This window comes from Electrona antarctica (genome assembly GCF_951216825.1).
Source record: "Electrona antarctica genome assembly, chromosome: 7".
Classification (NCBI taxonomy): Eukaryota; Metazoa; Chordata; class Actinopteri; order Myctophiformes; family Myctophidae; genus Electrona; species Electrona antarctica.
The window spans coordinates 35,341,890-35,363,207 of NC_136812.1; the positions used below are offsets into that span (position 1 = coordinate 35,341,890).

Here is a 21,318-nt window from a genome sequence, read left to right on the forward strand (position 1 = left end):
ATGGACAACCGTAAATGTTAAAGGAGAATTTCAACTTTCTTAAACCTGGGCCCTATTTTTTTATGCTTTGGACCTGAAATCAAGGATGGGTGTAAAAGCTTAAAACAGGGGCAATCGTACACTGAAAACAATACCTGAATACATGATCATATTCTTATATCTGTCGGAAAATAATCACCCTTTTCAGGTCCATTACCATTACCCTTCATTTCAGGTCCAAATCATCTAAAAATAGGTAAAAACAATTTAGACCTAATAAAATACTTTTTAAACCAATCTTGTGAATGCACTACACAGTGAAATCCGTAATGTTAAATAATGCATCCATTTGTAACTCTGAGATTGTACAAATGTAACCAAATGTACGCTCACAGGTCCACTTGTACCCTCTCAGAGTTAAATACAGTGGTGTTGGCTATATAGATGCAGAAACGGTGGCTGCCATCCCATAGCCAATCCTTTATTCCAAGGTGGTACAGCACAGCAGCAGAGTCTGACTCACTTAGTCGTCTCCTGGAGCCCAGAGCCACGGTTCTCACATATAAATCATTCAGGTGCCGGCTTAGCCACAAGGGCATCGCAATAAAAAAGTGAGCAATTACAATGGCACAGAGGACACGCACACATAACAACACAAAATGCAAACAATAGGCAGCAAAGGGAGAAAAAAATAAAAAATAAATAAAATCATGCTGTATGTCTTTTTTTCCCTTTTTTTTTTTTTTGATTTACGTTTCCCTCCAACATTATCAGATAACCTTCACATATAAACAACCCTTTTTTTATGCCACGCTAGTGTACATTGCAGGGCTCTAAGGAATGGCTTTGTCAGCCAGTTGGTTCAAACCATTTTGGTTGGTCCGATTAAGGGGGCAGCACGGCCTCTAGGGGCCACTAGTGGGTCTTTTAGGCTTTTAGTCTTGTTAAGTGTTGCGCACAGCCAGGGGTTTAGGATGAAAAGCAGGGTGGTGAGCTGAGCCCTGCCGGGAGAGGATGTCACCTCCTAAAACCGGAGAACCACACCCAGGGTTTAAACAAAACAAAAATAAAACAAGGGTACACAATTGAGCCCCCTGAAGCACACCATGTGTTCAGACAATTGGTGGAGTTAGTTGGAGGTTGTTGTTTTTTTTTTTCCTGTGTGTGTGTGTGTTTTCATAAACTGGGAAGAAACATTTTTTGTATTGCTATTCAGTCAAGATATATCTATGCATATATTATATATTGATTCTGATGATGAAACTGTTTCAATAATGCCACACTATTTATACTAGCCACGTGTTCTCCTATGACTATTATATGCCTACTAGCGCTATATATCTTGACTATTGTTGGAGTCTCTTTATTTTCAACCCTTTTTGTAACCTGCTCTGCTCCTGAATGTTAATTTCCCATTTATCTCCCCATTTTATACAGTAGTATTACAACCAGGGCCGTGCAAAGACATTGTGGTGGGCAGGTGTTCAAGCAAAAAGAAAAAAAGGGGGACTGACCCCTTCAACACACAATTCACATGCTGTCACTCACACCACTGCCTTCCATAATCATGCACGCACACACAACTTAAAACACACCCTGCCATTATATATGTGGCTATATACTGTATGTTATATGGCTGGAAAACTGATCCAGGAGGCAAGAAAGATGCCTTTCAGTGGGAAAAGGTGCATTTGCCACTTCAAGCAGTGTTTATGATGCTTCATATTCTCATCTCTTATTACAAAAAGGAAAACACACTGCCGTCTGTGCGACTATTCCTTCTCCAACAATAATACACTTGGAACTTGAAGTAGTACACTTCAACAATGACAATGACATTGTTACTGCCTGTTTTAATACAAAAGAAAGACCACTATTTGAGGAACGAGATCAAAAAGACTTTACTCTTATGTACCTGTACTGTACACAAGATGTAACAATAAACAAACCTCAATCACTAACAGTACATATCTATTATTATTCTGTGATAGCCTTTATTAGGATCTTCTAAAGCTTATAGTATCTCCCATCCAATTTAGGGGCAATGGCACAATCAATAGCATGATGATGCAGACTGTATGAGGCATGATTTTATCCGTCCTTAATCCCAGGCTCCTTAAAACACACACACACACACACACACACACACACACACACACACACACACACACACACACACACACACACACACACACACACACACACACACACACACACACACACACACACACACACACACACACACACAGTGGTTTTTTTCTGTCATTAATTAATTGTAAATAACGTGTTAAAGTCCCGGCCCTATAGTGCGCTTGGAAGAGTTGTTTGCCTTTGAGAAACTCGGTAGGAAATCCATGAATGGTCCCTAGTCAGAAATTACAACTTTCTGGCCGCATTAATTCGTTGACTGCCTCTATTCATTGCTAACTTGTGACTTACTACATTGTTTACTACCTTGGGACAAGTGGGCTCTTCACCAACTATGATCAGATTTTAAACTATTTACAACCAGTGGAAACATCTACAAAACACTGGTCTGCTTATCTGTGGACAGTAACTGAGACAATCACTCACATTTGGTTTACTTTTCACGCACGCACGCACGCACGCACACACGTGAACTTGTTTACGTACTAAGTGTACATATAAAGGCTATAATTGCTAACAGTGGACAATGATGTGAATTTCAGGCTTGCTTTTTGTGGCTATTTACACACAGTTAACACAACATTAAGCATTTATTTTGTAATAACACGTCGTGTTCCTTTGGAACCAAAAACAAAGTAGGACATTAGCCACATTAATCCTTGTATCCCCATTTTGGGCAATAAAAATAAAATACATAAAATATTTTCAAACATGTCACACTGTGGTGCGTTGTGATCTTCTAGATCAGCTATTGTCGCTATTCGTCTCATGGAGAAAGTAGGGTCTTAAAGGTGCACAATATCAAGGAGGTGGCGTGCTCCGTTAAGTGGTAAAACAATCTGTGAGGTGAAGGTTTTACCTTCTGTCTCGGCTGGTTGGGGGAAGACACCACCACGGTGTTGCAGATGGTGAGGGCGATGAAGAAGTCCATGATGTCCGAGAGGTCAGAGGGCAGCTGGGACATGGGCTGGCTGTGGAAACGCATGAAGTCCATCTGGCTCGCACATTCGTTGACTTTGTCTAAGAGCTGAGGGTCAGGGGTGATGTCTTTCTCCTGGATGACAAAAACGGAGGTTGTTTTGTCAATATGTGGAAGCCGGCCTCTAGGAATGCAGTGTTTGTGTGTGGGTGAGAGTTATAGTTTAGATAAATATATTTTTTCTCCCTTTATTTGGATAGTTAGTTGAGATAGACTGGGAATAGGGAGAGAGAGAGAGATTGGGAGTGACACGCAGCAAAGTTCTTCGGGCTTGGGAATCGAACCTGCGACTCGCATTACAGCCTATATGTGGTTAAGCTTTAACCGTTAAGCCATCTGCACCCAGAAATACTCATTAATACATTTTTATTTTGTTGACATTTTCATGAGTGCATAAGTAATTTTAGATTTCTAGTTTTCATTTAGTATATTCAGTTAGTTGGTGTCTTAGTTTTTCAGATATTATGAGAAAAGACTTGATTCATAGAAGCTGAAAAAGGTAGGATAAAAGAATACATGGCATTAGATGTGATCGATGGGAAACAAAGACTGTGTGTGTGTGTGTGTGTGTGTGTGTGTGTGTGCGTGCGTGCGTGCGTGCGTGTGTGCGTGCGTGCGTGTGTGCGTGCGTGCGTGCGTGCGTGCGCGTCACTGGGACTGACCATGGGGCTGCTGAAGGCAGTGTGCTTGGACGTGTGTGTGTGTGTGTGTCACTGGGACTGACCATGGGGCTGCTGAAGGCAGTGTGCTTGGACAGGATACTGGCTCTTTTAGCCTCTGCCCTGCTGCCCGTCCTGCGGTGAGACTTGGTGCTCTGTGAGCGCAACACAACCTTGGCACTCTGGTGGCTGGTGAGGCTGTCCCGTCTGGGCAGGGTTCCTCCATGGGACATACACTCCTCCTCTTCAGAGTCCAACTCTTGGTACATTGCCAGTCTTCTAGCTGGAGGATGAGAGACACACAACACGTCATGAACTACTGGCAGGGCCTGAACTTTTCCCCCTATGACCTAATTAGAACATACTCTGTGTCTCTGACATACCGGTGGAAAGATACTTCAATCTAAATTGATGTCCACTGTGTGGTGGGGCATTGTTAGGGAAATTATGCACAGGAATAAAGCATCAGAATCAGAATTATTGTCACACCACAGATTTAGTCCATCACCGTGCTCATATCTCCTACCCACCATGGCCAACACTTCCTCAAATTCATCCATTGTTTTCCGTTTTCCCTCAGCTTTCTCTCTACTGCCTATCTGCGCTCAGCTCAGCTCAGCTCAGCTCAGCTCAGCTCAGCTCAGCTCAGATCAGCTCAGCTCAGCTCGCAAAATCACAACAAGCAAAGCCGGGCAGTGCTGTCATGTGTCCTCCTGGCCGTGATGAGTGTGTGTGTGTGTGTGTGTGTGTGTGTGTGTGTGTGTGTGGGGGGCGTGGGAACGGGGGGAGCTACGGGAGGCAGTGTAGGAAAAATACGTTCGTCGTTTGCGTTGTGCTGGCTATACTGCGAGCCCGCAAACCCCGCCTCCCCGTTCCTCTGTCCCCCCCCCCACACACACACACACACACACACACACACACACACACACACACACACACACACACACACACACACACACACACACACACACACACACACACACACACACACACACACACACACACACACACACACACACACACACACACACACACACACACACACACTTGTGCGAATAGAGGGAAAATAATGTAGTCTACAAATAACCGCCATCAGAGTGAAAAACGCCTGGCTTTAATAATCCTATCATGAGGACTAATGATGCATATTTTTTAAATATTGCTGCAAGGTCAATATTAATGGGACCATACAAAGCCTCATATTTGAAAACAATCAAGTTGCATCAAGTGGTCTTTATAGTGGTTTATGATAGATCACACTCATATGCAACATATGAATGCCTCTCGGTTGCTAGGCGATCGAGTGAACAGCAAGGGTGAAAGGAGATCAAGAAAAGAGGTAAAAAAAATAATCTACATATTTACACATAAACCTAGATAAGGTATAAAGGTACGTGAGCATAGCAGCAGGTGTATACTGTGCACTATATACTTATATTAAGGACGTTAGTTAATTTCTAGGACGTCTGGAGACGTCTTGGGCACAAATTGGGTTAAGGTGCTAAAATAACAGTCTAGTCTGTCTGGACTGCATAGTCTACATAAAAAGAATGACACTGGTATAATCCACGGGTAGGTCCATGAGGTAGAGCAAAGAAAAAGTGGTATAATCCGCAGGTGGGTTCGTGGAAGAGCTACATCCAAGCCACTTGTCCCTGGTACAATGCACAGGTAGGTTCAAGGAAGAACAAAGGTCTGAGACCAGCCTGACAACATCATCGCCTGTCATCAGACGGGCGACTGTGCCGAAACAAGGCTTGTGTCTTGTTCGGCAGTCCAATGGCAGACACATGCCATGTTCAGAAGTCTGTCTGACAGCAGTCAGATGGAAGCGGAGCCCCTTGCCCGGCCGCAGTCGTTGTAGGGCGTTGAACAGTTTGTGTCTTGGGTGGTGCTCATACAGTACAGTTCCTGGAGCTCGGGGAGCTTGCCTCCCAGTCCCATTATGCGCTCTGCCGATCGCACTACTCACTGTAGGCTGCTCTGCCGATCGCACTACTCACTGTAGGCTGGTCTTTTCTCGGTTAGTGTGGTTTCCATGCCAGGCCGTCACGCCTGATAACACACATTCAACTGAGCCGTTGTAGTAGTAGAGCCTGAGGATGCACTGTCCTACTCCAAACTTCTTCAAGCGGCGGAGCCAGTACAGCGGCTGGAACTTGAAGTCTTGAACTCGCTGAGCCTTTCCACTGCAGCGCCATCGAAGCTCTCTGCGGCCTCCGGAAGTCCACGATACGCTCCTTGGTCTTGTCGACGTTGGGGGCGAGGTTGTTCTCCTGGCACCAGAGTGCCAGTGTGTCAGTGTGTTGATCTCGTCTCTGTAGTCAGACTCGTTGTTGTTGGCGATTCAGCCCATCACTTTCCTGTCGTCTGCATACTTTATGACGGTGTTGGAGTCATGTGCAGTCATGTGTACAGGGAGCATGATTGATAACAGAGACATCGCATGATTTATACTAGCCAATGAGGGGAGACATGCTTTGCTAACTTTTGCTAGCAGGGTTGGTTCTATCCTGCTTTATTAGAGTATATATTATATATACACAGTATATATACAGTATACTGTATACTGTATGCCAACAGAGCATACTTTTATCACAATTCACTTTGTTCGCTGGATCCAAGCAGACGTATACATCAGTCATATATATACCATATGTATAATATACATACAGTATATTATATCTCTCTATCTATTTATCTCAACAGTGTCATCATCCGTGTCATCTTGCTTGCAGATTTCAGTTTACTGAAACTACATCATCGATGCTCTTGACAGAATATCGGTTCTTGCTACGCTGGTTGCGTCTCTGGATTTATGCTCAGACTAGGTGGCTGCAGCCGGTATGAGTGACTGTGGCTGGATGGATCTATGGGATGCATGCTTCTGTTACGCTTGAGTGCTGCTTTCCAGTAGTTAAAACCTAGCTTGGTAAAAACAACATCCCTCCCATTGGCAGCGACATATTTCTGACAGGAGAAACAGAAAGCATGCCTCTTTCCAGCCATGGATGTGTGCGGTAGAAAGAGACACTACAAAAGCAAAGAGCTGTGTTTCAAAATGTTTTCTGAAAGCGGTGAAACGAAACCCACCCAATCAGAAGTCAGAAATGTTACGGGAACTACGGATATTTTCAATTTGGCCAATATATTTCTTCTTCATTTTTGATTGGGTGGTCCACAAAGAACTGGCCCTATTTGTTACCATTTTGGTCCAACGGTTAGCTACTGCAATACGCATGCATGACAACAGACAGCTCCTGAACAAAGTCAAGAGGTGTTATGTATATTACACCAGCTCAGACATAATAGTCATGTCCAGGGGGTGTACTTGTATATCATGTTGCCTCACACTACAGAAAGGGGAGACAGGCCTGTGGGCCACATGGCTCGGGAACTGTTGGTTTCAAGGTTACTTACTACTTATAATAAAATAGCATTAGCTCAATAACACCTTGGATTTTGCTTTATTTGCTAAAGAGAAATACATAGTTGTTTCAGCACAAGCTGAAACAACGACTGGCTAGTTGGTTGTTAGGTCAACCGAGGATAGATTACATTCCACAGCATGGATGATTGGTCTGTTACAGGTTAGTTCATTGTTAGGACAGACTAAATCCCATAGCCAGGAGGGACGAATGCCCTGTGATTGTGACTCTAGCTCAGTTGGTGGGACCGATTCTGATTAGATGACTGAATTAGCAAGTCAGTTAGTCAGTCAGGGACGCGTGATTATGAATCCCACCAACATTCTGGAATAGAACCGCCTTACCATATGTCTGATTGGCGAACATACAAGTCATTATATAAATATGATATAGTGTGAGCCTTGGCTGCCCTCACCATTGGCATCATGGGAGTACTCCACGCCGGCCACAGTGCAGCGCCTGAACACCATTTTATTCTCCGTCAGGGTGCCTGTCTTGTCAGAGAAGATGTATTGCATCTGTCCCAGGTCCTCAGTGATGTTCAGAGCCCTGCACTGCAGGTGAGAGTCTGTCTCCTCGTCGTACAGCTCCATGTCCTGATGGATGAAGTACACCTGGCAGATCTTGACGATCTCAATCGACACGAAGAGCGAGATGGGAATCAGCACCTAGGAGAGCAGACAGGGCATTTGTTACCAGGGGTCATTTACAAGTCGGAGCAAACACTGACTGCAGCGAAGGAGACGATGTATTGCTCTCTGCTGCAAGAAAGAACTCCTGTCTCAAGTCAGGGCCTGATTGTCTCTTTAACCTTCAGTCCATGTCGTATCATTTTTTATTACAACGTGCATTTATTTCCTGAAAAAACTTTTTCAATTCAAAGTTGTGTTCTTTTATGCCCCTGGCGTGATGATGTTAGCTTTCTCACACAACTCCACAGGGAAATTAGACAGCTCTTAACCCACTGCTAAAGTGGGTACAATTGAGGCACAGTGTTGGTGAGGATAATGATTTTGCCTGGAATACAAGAGCCTTGTGTTTTTAATTCAGATCAGGTTTCATAACGTTGATGGGCCTCAAACTTTTCTCAATTATTGTTTGGAAGGTACACATGACCATAAATCAATCTTTGATGAAAATGTAATTAATCTGAAGTGTCACTTGATAAAGTTGATACCAAGGGACCGTACTGCAACAGCTGAACATTTTGTCGAAACATTTCAACGTGACATTTTAACATGCAAGCAAAATACTACCCACAATCAATAACTGACAGTTTTTTTCCCCTTTTGATTTGTAACAGTATATGGTTTATAACTGTACAAAGAGACAACGCCCCTCATCTGGCAAACTCTTGATGGCCCCAACTCATTGTAAAGATACTGATGTCAAATCTAAACAGAGAATGTCATGGACATTCATTAGGACTTAGTGATTACATTTATGATTAATCAAATATTAAACAAGCTTATCCCCAGGTTGGCAGAGGAAGTGTACATTAGATAATTGACACTGGGTGAAAACATGGGTTGCAAAATCGTGGGATAAAAAGTAGTGCCCCTCAAAAAGAAATAGCTAAAACAACCGATCTACAAGCTTTCAAAATAGGGATGCTATTATTGCTATACTGTATTTTTTTTAAATTTCCACACCTAAATACATTTTTATTTGAAGCAATATTTTTTTGTAATCAATTAATGGACCCGTGGACCCGGACATTTTGAGTACCCTAAAGTTTTATGTTAGAAATGTTGAGTATGGGTCCCCAGCATGTGGAAACTGCCGGATGCTAACTTACATATGTTGGTCAATTTTCATAATTTAATAGCATAATAAGCTGGGGTACCATTAACACCCCGAACGCCCGGGGTTATTTAATCCATTAAATCATAGCGCCCAGCGAATTATAGCAGCGGAGCACTTTTACAGATGGACCGGATGTTATCCCGGATGTGGCTGAAGCAGCTAGATGTAGCCAAAGCACTCTTGAGGCGATCGACAACAACGGGAGGTATGATTAATTCTACGGCGACTAGCGGCAGGATACCGCGGTGGGCCGTCTAATCTTTGCTTAGAATTGGACGGAATGATTTAGATCAAGAGTTATTAACTTTTTAAGATTTTCGGTCTCGTCGGCTAAACAGGGGGGGGAACATTTAGCGGACTATACCGGTGAGACGGTATAAATCAATTCCTCTCATATAATGCAATAAATGCATCTTCACACTGGGCATTGTTTGATTAGATTACAACATTGCACATACACTACTAACTTTGCATATAGGTACATCTACAAAGAGGGACATGGCATATCTCGTATTTAAAAGTCCCTGCAAAGTTGTTTCTGTAATGGGAAGTTCTCTGGTGGCTACCTGAAAGACGATGATCATGGTGAGAAACAGATACATGGCTGTCAGGGCAGGCGATAAGTCTGTCCCTTCAGGACTGAGAACGTCAAACACAGGCCTCTTATCGCCGTACTGGAACATCCACAGCCCGTGACCTGGAAGAGCACAAGCACAAGGTCAGCTCATGCTTGAAAACAACAAGATATAAATAATACCAGCTTGGTAGTGCCGACTTCCAATCATCAACTGGTTCTTTGTCTTTCTCAGTCATGTCCAAGATAATGAGGCCAAAGCAGGAGGGGTTAAGGGTGTAATTTTCTGCAAAACGCCACTTGTTTTGCATGACGACCAGAGAGCGCGCTTATACACACCAATGGCGGTAAACAGGCACATGACCAGCAGGATGATGACACACCAGAACACATGTATGTTCATCTGACGCTCCAGCTTGCTGCGCTTGTAGCGTGGCCCGTTGTTGTTCAGCATGGCCTTGGTCTCATGACCTGCAAGAGGATGGCTGTTACTAATGGATAATGACACAAACACAAGGTCCAATACAGGAATTACACAAACACTGGGTCCAATGCATAAATGTGAAACAGAAATATGGAAAACCTTTTTTTTTTTTGTGGTAATTTAAAAATAAAGAAAGAAAATACAATAATATGTGGAAATTACTTAAAATGAGAAAGATTCACCATAAAAACTGCTGAAAAGGCATATTGACTATAGCCTACATGTTATAATATTAAAGTAGAGGAGAGTGCCTGAGGTGCTCAGTGTTGGTCAGATATTGTACATTTACAATATAAATAAACACATACATTCAAAACCAGCTATACTTGCAATGGTTTGGAAGCCACTCTAGTATCAAATTAAATGTATATTGATGATAGACGTATCCTTGCATTTGCTTATACAGAGCTTGGGTGAGTTTACCAGGGTGGACATTTTCAAAATGTCTATGAATTATTTATTCTTTTGGAGAATGCCAGATTATAGCCAATATATTTTTCCACATGATGAATATGAATTTCCAGCACTTAATTATCATGTACTGTATGACCGTCTTTAAGGTCGATTTATATTTCATCAACGGTGTTGCAGGCATAAAATACCTGACGTACCCAATCTACAAGATCACAACATGCATTGTGGCCTTGTAGATCTTTTTGGCAAAGAGATTTGGTGTAGACCGAAAAAAGCGGTCCAAGTACGGAGCCAGTTGAGGTCCAGTTTGCTCGTCTAGAGGCTTGGCCCACCTGCATAGATGACGATCCCCACCGCCTCCTCCGTGTTGCGGATGGTGCACCCCCTCAGCAGCAGACTGTCTTTGTACAGGCCGTCTCTTCTGCCACTCCGGTGGATTCTGACAAAGTCAAGAGTTTCCAAGATGTAAATATATTATCATCGCTCTCGGGTGGAAAACTTTTCAGAAAAAAGAGCCCGTGTTCGAAAGGATCCAATGTAGTTATTTTAATCACAATCTCTATTTTCATTGGCATTTATAAAACCCATAAATGATGTCACTGTAACATAAACAAATAAATTGCCAAAATGTCCAAACCTACAAGCTTGTGGAACGGCTTGTAGTTCACGTGATGTGGTATGTTAGAAAAAGGTCATGGGTCAATTCATTATATGAAAGACAACAGTTCAAAACGAATTTGTGTTTGCATTGTGTGGTGGAGCAGCAAAAATCTTGTGCAGACTTTAGGTATTTAAAGCCAGCAAGACGCTAATCGCATATTAGACACACACCATTGTAGGCTAGACAATGTCATACTGTACAATACATGATGCTACAATGACTTCTATCACCAGCAGCTCAGCTTTTATGTTATTGTTGGGAGGTCTCTTCTTCTTTTTCTTTTACACAAATGGCGTCATATACCATATACAGTACGTATACTGTATAAGGTACAGTATGTAAAACATAAATACCGCTCATGCACGATCAACTGTACCCGCTGACCCAGTGTGTACGAGGAAAAATACAGCTCCCCGAGACGACTTCAGTCCATTCTGCTGAGCGGCTCCATCGATCACTCTCTAAAGCACCTCTCAGTCCTCGCCTCAGAGAGAGACGCCTTATCTCAGCACAAAATCCCTCTGATATACAAACACTGACCTCACCAGCAACTCTATTGGCGAGCACCGCAGGGGCACCGAGTCAATCAGGCGATGCACGGCTTTATCGCTGACCCTCAGATCTTGCTTTAAAAAAAATCTAACATTTTCAGCTTATCAGGATCATCGAGACCAATCCCATGGAAGGCTTGAATTCAAAAGCGGCTCTCCTGGGTGGCCCACTGGAGAAGTTCAAACCCCTCTTGTAGACAGAAAAAAGAAAGAAAGCAAGACGTATATTGAGCAAGTATAAAATGTCAGGGGGCGGGGGGGGGGGGGGGGGGGTTATGTGCCTATAAGTGGGAGAGCGCTAAGCTTTTAACGTGAGCCTTAATCCCCTTACTACAATCGAGGATTACAAGTGTGTTAACTTAAATAGTCGGCGAGCGTTTAGCCCGGGGAGTGATGCTCAATCATCTGAAGCTCTATTGAAGCACCTCTCTTTCTCCAACGTGTCACAGTGTCAGCATGTTTACTAACAGGAAGCCTTCAGCCTTTGGCCTCTTGGCAGCAGGCAGACTGATAAGTCACAACCATCATAGATTAATAACCATGTCCCTGAGCTTCCCCCCTCCCATTTTCTTTAAGCGGTTTGCCACGGTTCATGGCTCGGCCCTTGTCAACGCAGCACCCTCGGTCAGTCACTGAATTGATCAGTCTGAGACACTCTCTGAGGCGCACACGCACGCACACAGTGTGGCAGTGAGTGAGATTAGACTTGGTGCCATTGCCCCCGTAATGTAATAAAACATGGTTGAGACGAGCGTCGCCCCCCTTACCTCAAACCCCCCCCCCCCCCCCCCCCTCACACACACACACACACACACACAAACACACACACACACACACACACACATCCCGGCACTCCACTGTAGCCTGGCAACGGAATGCTGGCTGCATCTGGTCTCTATCAGCGCCCAGAATAAATGTCAGAATCATGTGGGCCTACGGTATCAGCTGACAGTACCCCCGCCCCCACCCTCTCTCCCATTCTGTTGAGCTCAAAGCACTTCCATTAATGTCTGTTCGGCAGTTAAGAGTAGATCCTGAACGAAATATCGCTCTGACCTTGGTATCAGCATATGTAGCTGATGTGTCGTGATTTTTTACCAATTAATGAAAGATGAACAGTTATTATACGCAAACATAGACAAATTACAGCAAAAGTTCTATCAAAAATAACCTATGATTGGAAGTCAGCACTAACAAGAATTGGACCCAGAAATCTGTCATTGTTTGGGCTCTAGTAAGAGCTCATCCGACAGCCTCCCCACGGCAGAGGGTCAACCGGACAGTAAGCAGGCTTGGCTTGCGTAGTACTTGATTGAAAAATCGGGTGAAAAAGGTCACATAAACATCATCGTTCAGGTCAACCAGCGGTTGTTGCCTCGGTTCAACTCAGGAGAGGAGTTTGATCTCCTTTATGAAATCACCGTGTAACACAACGTTCGCCTTGTCAAGTTGCTCTCGGTCCGCGACCCTGTGGTAGTGTCAGCGTGACCCGATTTCCGGTCATGACCGGCCCGCTGTTTAGAGATAACACAGCCGCGAACGGTTGGTTATGTGCTCTGAGCAGCCAGACAGTGCAAACTGAACCGACCCTCTGTCATTTTCTCATTAGGCCGAGAAGCTGACCTCTGTTCCTCCAGCCAGCGGATGTACACACACTCAGCTCCGACTCACCACTTTTTTCAACACCTCCTACACAGCCAAATCCTTCAGTTCATTTAACTCAAAGAGCCAAGAACGTTCACCCCGGTGTAGCTAGTTTGGAAAGATTGCAGAAACAGCTGATCTACAAGCTCACAATGTGTCGTAATGCAACACGTTTGTGAGCTTGCAGAACGGCTATTTTCGCCTCGCGACACCATCATATGAAAAAGTAAAAAATGGGTCTTAAAGTGATATTTTGTTAGAATTGTTAACTAGCTCTATATTTTGTGATCATTGCTGTATAGTGATCCCTAACGGATCTCCCCATCTCTCTAGCTCTAGTAAACATAAAATCAATTTAGATACAATTGGAAGTGATTAAACAAAGAAAGATGAGCAGACAACATTGGAATACAATAAAATGTAACCTGATCTCTCCCAATTAAAAAATATTTTTTGTTTACTAAAGAGCCGGAGAGACAGGGAGACAGGAAGTGTTACTGAACAAACACTCTACAACAATAAAAAGAAAAAGAAAAAAGCTTTTAACCTTGTTGTAAATGTAAACAGAAATGTATCACTTACACCTATCCTGGCAAAATAAATAGTCTGGCGACTAATATCACTGTAGGGCTATTTCTTTTTCAGCTCTGGCAGATTCGTCTGGTTTCCAGGCCAACTTAAATTAACACTGAGGATTTGACTGCCTTAACCAGAAAACAATCACATAGGTAGGTATATCTTCTTGAGAGACAACCATTTCCTGCAGCTCCAGCATGTAATGTCTATTGTTAAGTCAGGGGGGAAACCTGAGATGCTGGGAGGCTCCGCTACCGGGCTGCTGAATAAGTCTTAGCAAGATAATTATGGCAGGCAGGTCATTTGAATAATGCTAGCGTACATGAAATGTAAACGACTTTGTTACAGCGTGTGTGTCAGACTCTCTCATTCATCCAGTAATACTACAGTCTTAAAGGAAAAACTAAGCTGATGTGTATACAGGCCTTTGGATGACTCACACCTGAATGTCATTGAGAACAAAGACAGGCAAAGCCGCCTCGAGTTTCTGTCGTACATTATATTTGTGTTGGTGGTGGGTGAGAAGGAGGACAAGGCAAATTAAGTCATTCAATTACCAAGATTCACTTCTCCATTATTCATGTTTGCATCTACTAGGGTAGATTGTGGAGATGATCAGTTATGCATACGGAGAAGGTGTTGGCAAGGACATTATGCTAATGTACTCATAATGGCATGTTTGTGGTAAAATAGAGGATAAATCATCGTACAGGCATTCTACTCCAAATCCCTGCAGCTTTGTGTGTCATTTCCTAATATCAAAATAGGGCATTTCCAATTAAATGTATTAGATTATTTGGTGGTGCGTCCAAAACAGAAAACACACAAACAATAAAGAATACAAAAAGCATGACAGTACCATTTAACAGAAACAGGTAAACAAATTGCTGCATTCGGGTGACTACATCATGAAGCGCTAAAGTTAAACACAAAGACTGCTTGACGTTTCACTTTTAGGACCAATAACTACCAGTGTGCTTGTCCCCCATTTCCCAGAAGTAGTTCCATCCATCAAACTCAACACACTTCTTGCTGAAGCAAGCCAATACAGCACCAACTAGAAAAAGTGCCCTTCTGGGCACAGGTCTCCACCAGGAGGATAGGACTGTGTGAGATGTTTGGCAAAATGTTTAGTAGTAATATAAACATGTTTGCCTTGTATGGCAATTGGATGATTTGAGGCATTTTGTTCCAATCAACATGTTTTGCAAAAATCAACCTGTTGGTGGCGCTATAACAGGCCAATGTGAAAAGGGTGGGATATATTCCTCAGCCTAGTAAGAAAATGTGTGAAAGATTTCACGTAAATTGCATGCTGTGTTCATGATTTGAGGCTTGTGTTCAAAACGGGGCAATCTTGCAAACTGTGAAAGGCAATTATAGCCAATTAGGGTGGAATATGAAATATCGGACAGATCCGACTTGAGCACATGACCATAGAGGTACTGTGTAACGATTTGTGAGATTTTTGGACAGAATCTGGAGGAGTAATATCCAAAAATGTGTTTTACAAAAGTCGGCCTCCTGGTGGCGCTATAAAAGGCAGATGCGGAAAATGCAGGTCAAAGGTTTGTCCTTGGCCTCTAGGGAGTGTGCATGCAACGTTTCACGCAGATCGGTGCAGTTTTAGGTAACAAATGTGAAAAGCTGCCTCATGGTGGCGCTATAACAGGCCGTTCTGGAAAATGCGGGGCAGAGGTTCATCGTTGGCATCTAGGGAGTGTGTGTGCAAAGTTTGGCATCGACCGGGTTAACGGTGCCGGAGATTAGCTGGTAACGGACGGACGGAAGGACACACGGACGGACACACACACACACACACGGACGGACACACACACGGACGGAGTGCAAAACATACTCTCTCACCATGCCTTCGGCCTGGTGGAGACAATTACAGGTATACTCACATGTAGCCTCGGAAACGGTTCAGGTCATTGTTGGGCTTTTCACATTCAATTATACTGTTGTACTTGGAGGGGTCGAAGTCACAATCCTGCAAACATAAAGGTACAATTGGTTATTTATTGGTAACATTAAGATACAACTGGCACATCTAGCACAGGTGCAGGACCAAGAGTGGAAAAAGATAAAGAATAATATTTCTGCACACAAACTTTCCAAGAAGCTCCCAGTCAAGGCTGTATTTGTAGATTAACGTTTCGACGCAAGGTCTTCTTCGCAATTTACTTCACAAAATATTATTGCCACTAAATTGGACAGCTGAATTAAGGATACTCAAAGAATTTCTCTAAAACTGTAACTTTTGATATTTTCGACCATTATGTCACTCTCCCAATGTTTTGGGATAGTGCCCAAATTCTTACATGACGCTTTCTGTTTGCACATTTCCATACCTGCCAACATTATCAATTTTCACGACAGTAACAATGTTGAGCCCTTTCTCTAGCTGTCCAGACTGGTCATTTATCCCGTTAATCGATTTCAGAATGATACATTTAATCAATTGGGTGTTTTTCAGTTTCTTTGTGTTGTGGTACTGTACCTGGCAACCCAACCCAGAGGCACAGGTGCACATGAGCAAACAGTAAACACCGTACCTGACGTGAGTTCCCTGCTCTCACTCAAACATGCTTCGCTCATGTTGCCAGTGATAATGGATGAAATAGCTCTGAAAAAGCAATGCTCTTTTCTAACTGCTAACCACATCAGAACATTGGTGTGATATTTTTAAAGCAGCTATAACATGCATTTTAAAACTGTTTTTAATATTTAATATCATATTGTCTGACTATGTCCCTCAAGAATATTTCTAATGGTTTGAGCCTCAATCACCACTGATATAACCAGTCCAGATATTTCATTTTTGCTTCTGAAGCTGTTTTAGCTGCAGTACCACAATGTCCTGAAGTGATGGGGGCGCTGATATGCAACTTATTTAACCCATCTGCTGCCCCCTGCTGGACGCAGAGCCAACCGCAGACTGCCGAGCCGTTTGTAATGTAACACACGCTGGACTCACATCCTGTTTGGGCGGCCATCTTAGATGCTAAATAAATAGCGTCAATGCTAGCGAGCTAAAATGAAGCCATCCTTGCTCTAGAAAGCGCCAATGTTCCCATCTAGACCACCGGATAATCAGCAAAGACCTCCGAACATCGCACGTTTTATCCAAACCATGGAGAGCTCTGTAGATTTCGAGTTATTCCACTTTTTAGTCAGCCTGTATAAAGGGAGGTGAACGGGAGCGCAGTTGCACAATCCTGTCTAGGATCGCTAAAGAAGGAAAGGCCTAGAACTGGAGGTCTAGAACTTCTAGATGTGTGTCAGGCTTGTCCAGATATGGAGTCTATGCAGATGTCAGAACATCATTGTACACACATACGTACACACAGAGACTGCGCATTCATAGATAGAGACTATGTGTGTTGAATTATGGCAATGTCAACTGCTGCTTGGATACAAAACAAAGACTATTTGCCTTTATTAATAACCATACATTTGGAGTAACAACAAGCATGTTATTGTGTAGCTAATTAACTGGTCGCCCTGATCTCCCATCTCATTTACAGTAAATGAAGCAATCTAGCATGATGATGCAGACTGTGGTGCTCCATCACATTATGCTTCCATCGTCTTAGGTCTTCCCACACTCCTCCTCCACACACATACTGTGACGCACGCACGCGCACGCACGCACACACAGTTTGCAATGTAAATTTTAGATGTTTCTGAAAAATGTATGTTGCATATATCAGTGGTGCTCAAACGTTTTCATGTCAAGGACCCCAAAGGCTGCGGAGCCCCATCTCCAAATATTTTGTTCAAGGGACACCCAGAAGCAATGCTTTGAGTAAAATATCATGATAAGGTGTCGATTTGACACTATGACGTAAATTCTCCATTCATCGTCAATGGGAATTTAACAAAAATACCGATTTGCTCTTCTACATATGATGTAAATTCTCCATTCATTGTCAATGGAATTTAATGTTTGTGTTAGGACAAAAACACATGATGTAAATTCTCCATTCATTGTCAATGGCATTTAATGTTTGTGTGAGGACAAAAATTTACACTATAGCTGAACATAGGAGGGGGCAGGGCTAGCACGCTATGAGTGTGTATATCTGCTAGTGATGCACCGAATATTCGGCCACAGAAAATATTCGGCAGAAAATGGCTAAAAATGCATTTTCGGCCTATTCGGTTTCGGCCCGAATAGGCAGAAAATATATCACCGAATAGTGTATGCAATTATGCATTCAAAAGACCTGAATAAATATTTTATGGACCCATAATAGTAAGTTAAGTTTTGACAAACATTTATTTTGCCATAAATCAGGAAGCTTTAAGGTACGGCCATGACAGCAATGGTAGGAAAAAAGATAGATAATATTAATCATATTCGGATATTCGGTATTCGGTTTTCAGCCAACTGTTTCCTATATTCGGTTTCGGCCAAGAATGTCCCTTTTGGTGCATCCCCAATATCTGCTATAGTCAATTGCAGATAACCCAGAAGATCTCCCTCTTTTACACAGCTGAATATTGGCAGGTATGCATTTCACAAAACAGATTGGTGAAGGCAAACATGTTATGCTAGTGTTACAATATCAATATTAAAGAGTCATTTCTACACTATAGCCTTAATTTTTATAATATATATTTTTTATGTTTTTTTGTGGCTTTCGCCTTTATTTTATATTTTTTATGGAGGGACAGATAGTAGGCTGACAGGAAATGGGGAGAGAGATGGGGGGATGACATGCAGTAAAGGCCGTCGGGATCGGGAGTCGAACCCGCGGCACACTGCCAGACTGGATTACCAGCCAAGGTGCCTGGACCGCTGAGCCACGGCCCAGGCCACTATAGCCTTAATTTATAGGATGTTTTAAGTTAAGGGCCTACATTGGTACAAGTAAAAAAGGTAGCACTCAGGCATAATGGTCAAAAACAGTCTAAAGCATGAGAGAAGCCTAGTCATTATAAGAGGGGCTTATTCACACGTGGGTGTTTGTTAGTCATTGGGTTGTCCACTTTAGCTGGGTAAAGAGCACACAGCTGAACAAACCAGCACACAGACAAACACCCCTGAATCCTATTAAACACAGAATGCACCACACACAAAGAAGGCTGAATTGCTCCTTTTTTTTTCATTCTTGATCTATTTATCTGAAGTTATCTGAAATTCAAAGAGGAAGCAATTCATCCTTCTTGTGCTTTCAAATTAAACGCCTTAGATTTCTCAATATGCTGTTCAAACTGGTTTCCTTTTTTTAATATTTCTGGTTTGAGCCGTAGCCTTTAATCAACTGTGCAAACTAAGCATTGGCTTCACTCACTCAAGCGGAATTAAGTCTGTACAGTTTAAATCAGACTTTAACGGGCAGTTAGTTTTTGTTTTCTACAGTAGACTATGTCAGATGTTGCTACTGTGCAGGGTAATGCGAAGAGTTGAAAGCCACAATTAAGTCATAACCAAATCACAAATTAACCTTGAATACACACCTGCAAATGAAAACCACAGAGCTAGAACAACACAGACTAAATTCTAGATGACATGGGAAATGGGAATCGTGTAAGGTGGCGGGCCACAGGTCTCAGTCTCACCAGGTCATAGAAGCTGCGGACCACCTGCCTCTGCTTCAGGTTGGTCTCTCCATCCAGGGTGGCCGTCTCGATGTGGCACAGCCGGTCCGGGTCGCTGGTGCTCAGCAGCAGGACGTCCGCTGGGAGGATCTCGTTGCAGCGCAGCCTGATGAAGTCTCCCACCCGGATCTCCTTCCAGTATTTCTCCACATAGCGTCGTTCCAGCCTGTCCAGAGGAAGAATGACAGGGGCAAAAAAGCATGCTTAAACTTAAATTGCGGTTGGCAAAAAATGCGCCACAGCTGTATTGTTCTCATAATTGAGATGTGGCGTAAACGGAAACCACAGCTCAGCTTCTGCCAATTATTTTTGGAAGGCAAAAAAACCCCCAGTAAAAACAAACTCTGCTGTGTAAAAAGGAACCGGCCTGCAATTCTAAAGTGGTGCTTTGTGGCACACTGCTCTCTCAACGACTTCAACCTGCGATGCATCTTAGCACCAGCAGTAAATACAGTAGGGTTGCATTGCATGTCTAATGCAAAGTCGTTCAGTCAATGAGCAAGAACACCGCCATTCCTCATCGGAGAAAAAAATAAATAGAAAACATTCCCTGTTGGAAAAAGCTCTAAGGGCAAAGTAGTGTAGCCTGGGAGTGGAAAAAAGCTCTGTTCCATTACCTGATCAGGGTGTGATAACATGCTTGTGTGCAACTGTGCACGCATGGAGATTCTCTCTCATATTATACAGAAAACATGCAAAACACTCAAGAACAAGACTCAATGAATCAATGATGCATAAAAATAACTGATTAAAAACAACTTAAGCACTATTTTATACTTCGTCATAAGACAGTGTTTTGTGAAAATAGCTGATCTACAAGATCTGCTAATTCATTTTGCCACAATATAATAACACGACCAAAATAGAGACGACAGGTGGACAGTGGTTCCTGAGGACAGACTCTGCCCTTCCATTCCGTGTGGTTCAACAGACAGGATTCCCCCGCGCAGACACAAAAGAATCCCGCTCATGTGACATTGTCTTCATGTCACACGGAGGACATGGGTTAAGGAAAGTCTCACTGAGGCAGACTGTGTCTATTTTTACGCAGTGCTGCTAATACAGTGGTTTTCTTCTCAGAGCAAACAACACTGGTACTGACAGGATACTGTGCGTCACAACAAGAGCACACGCGTTTCCTTTAGGTGTTTCACTTGAATTTTCTCAACAATTCAGTTTTCCAGGTTTTCTAAATAATGCATGGCTCGATCTGCTGCGAAGGCAACTGTTCAGAACCGTCACATGAGCTTTGCAAGGCTTATAGAACCCACTCCATTATTTATTAATAACCAACCCCCTCCACACACTAATGACTCATATCCCAATGTAGAAAACCACATTTGTTTCTTTAATTCTGTCTGAATCACAGTGTCCCTGTGAAATATCCAATGTATGCATTATATAATAACTATATAGTTATTATATTACAGTAGTGAATATTTTATTCATATACTCTGTAATTACAATGACAATACAATTATAGAAACGATTCTCTATCATAGCATAGGCTAAAGGGACGGTTGTTCAACATTCAGACAGGAGCAGTAATGTTTTCAGAGGCAATGTGGTTATTGGAGCAAAACATTTCAGGTAATGTGATTGTGGGAGCTATTTAGTATTTTTCTATTTAGTATCAAAGCAGGGGGAGCTGGGGGTACATCCGTTTCCCGGCCCGGGATGCCATGTGTGTGGCATGATGTGGGCACACAAAACACACACGACACAAATTATCAAGCCTATAGCTAAAATGGTAAATAAATGGTAAATGGTGCATTTATATAGCGCCTTTATCCAAGGCGCTTTAC

The 21,318-nt window shown here is 42.9% G+C and overlaps 1 protein-coding gene across 2 annotated transcripts in view; it reads right to left on the minus strand.

Moving 5' to 3' along the window:
- Positions 1-21,318, minus strand: part of atp10a (ATPase phospholipid transporting 10A) — a 59,067-nt gene that overhangs the window by 33,748 nt on the left and 4,001 nt on the right. The window contains exons 2-9 of one of the 2 annotated variants that reach the window (XM_079505777.1): positions 19,475-19,679; positions 15,811-15,896; positions 10,804-10,910; positions 9,913-10,044; positions 9,566-9,696; positions 7,609-7,861; positions 3,831-4,048; positions 2,987-3,181 (exon numbers count right to left, since the gene is read on the minus strand). In XM_079505777.1, the coding sequence (XP_079361903.1) occupies positions 2,987-3,181; positions 3,831-4,048; positions 7,609-7,861; positions 9,566-9,696; positions 9,913-10,044; positions 10,804-10,910; positions 15,811-15,896; positions 19,475-19,679 (1,327 nt within the window). Of the gene's footprint in view, positions 1-2,986; positions 3,182-3,830; positions 4,049-7,608; positions 7,862-9,565; positions 9,697-9,912; positions 10,045-10,803; positions 10,911-15,810; positions 15,897-19,474; positions 19,680-21,318 lie in introns of those variants that run through there. The other variant, XM_079505778.1, reaches the window with a different exon arrangement.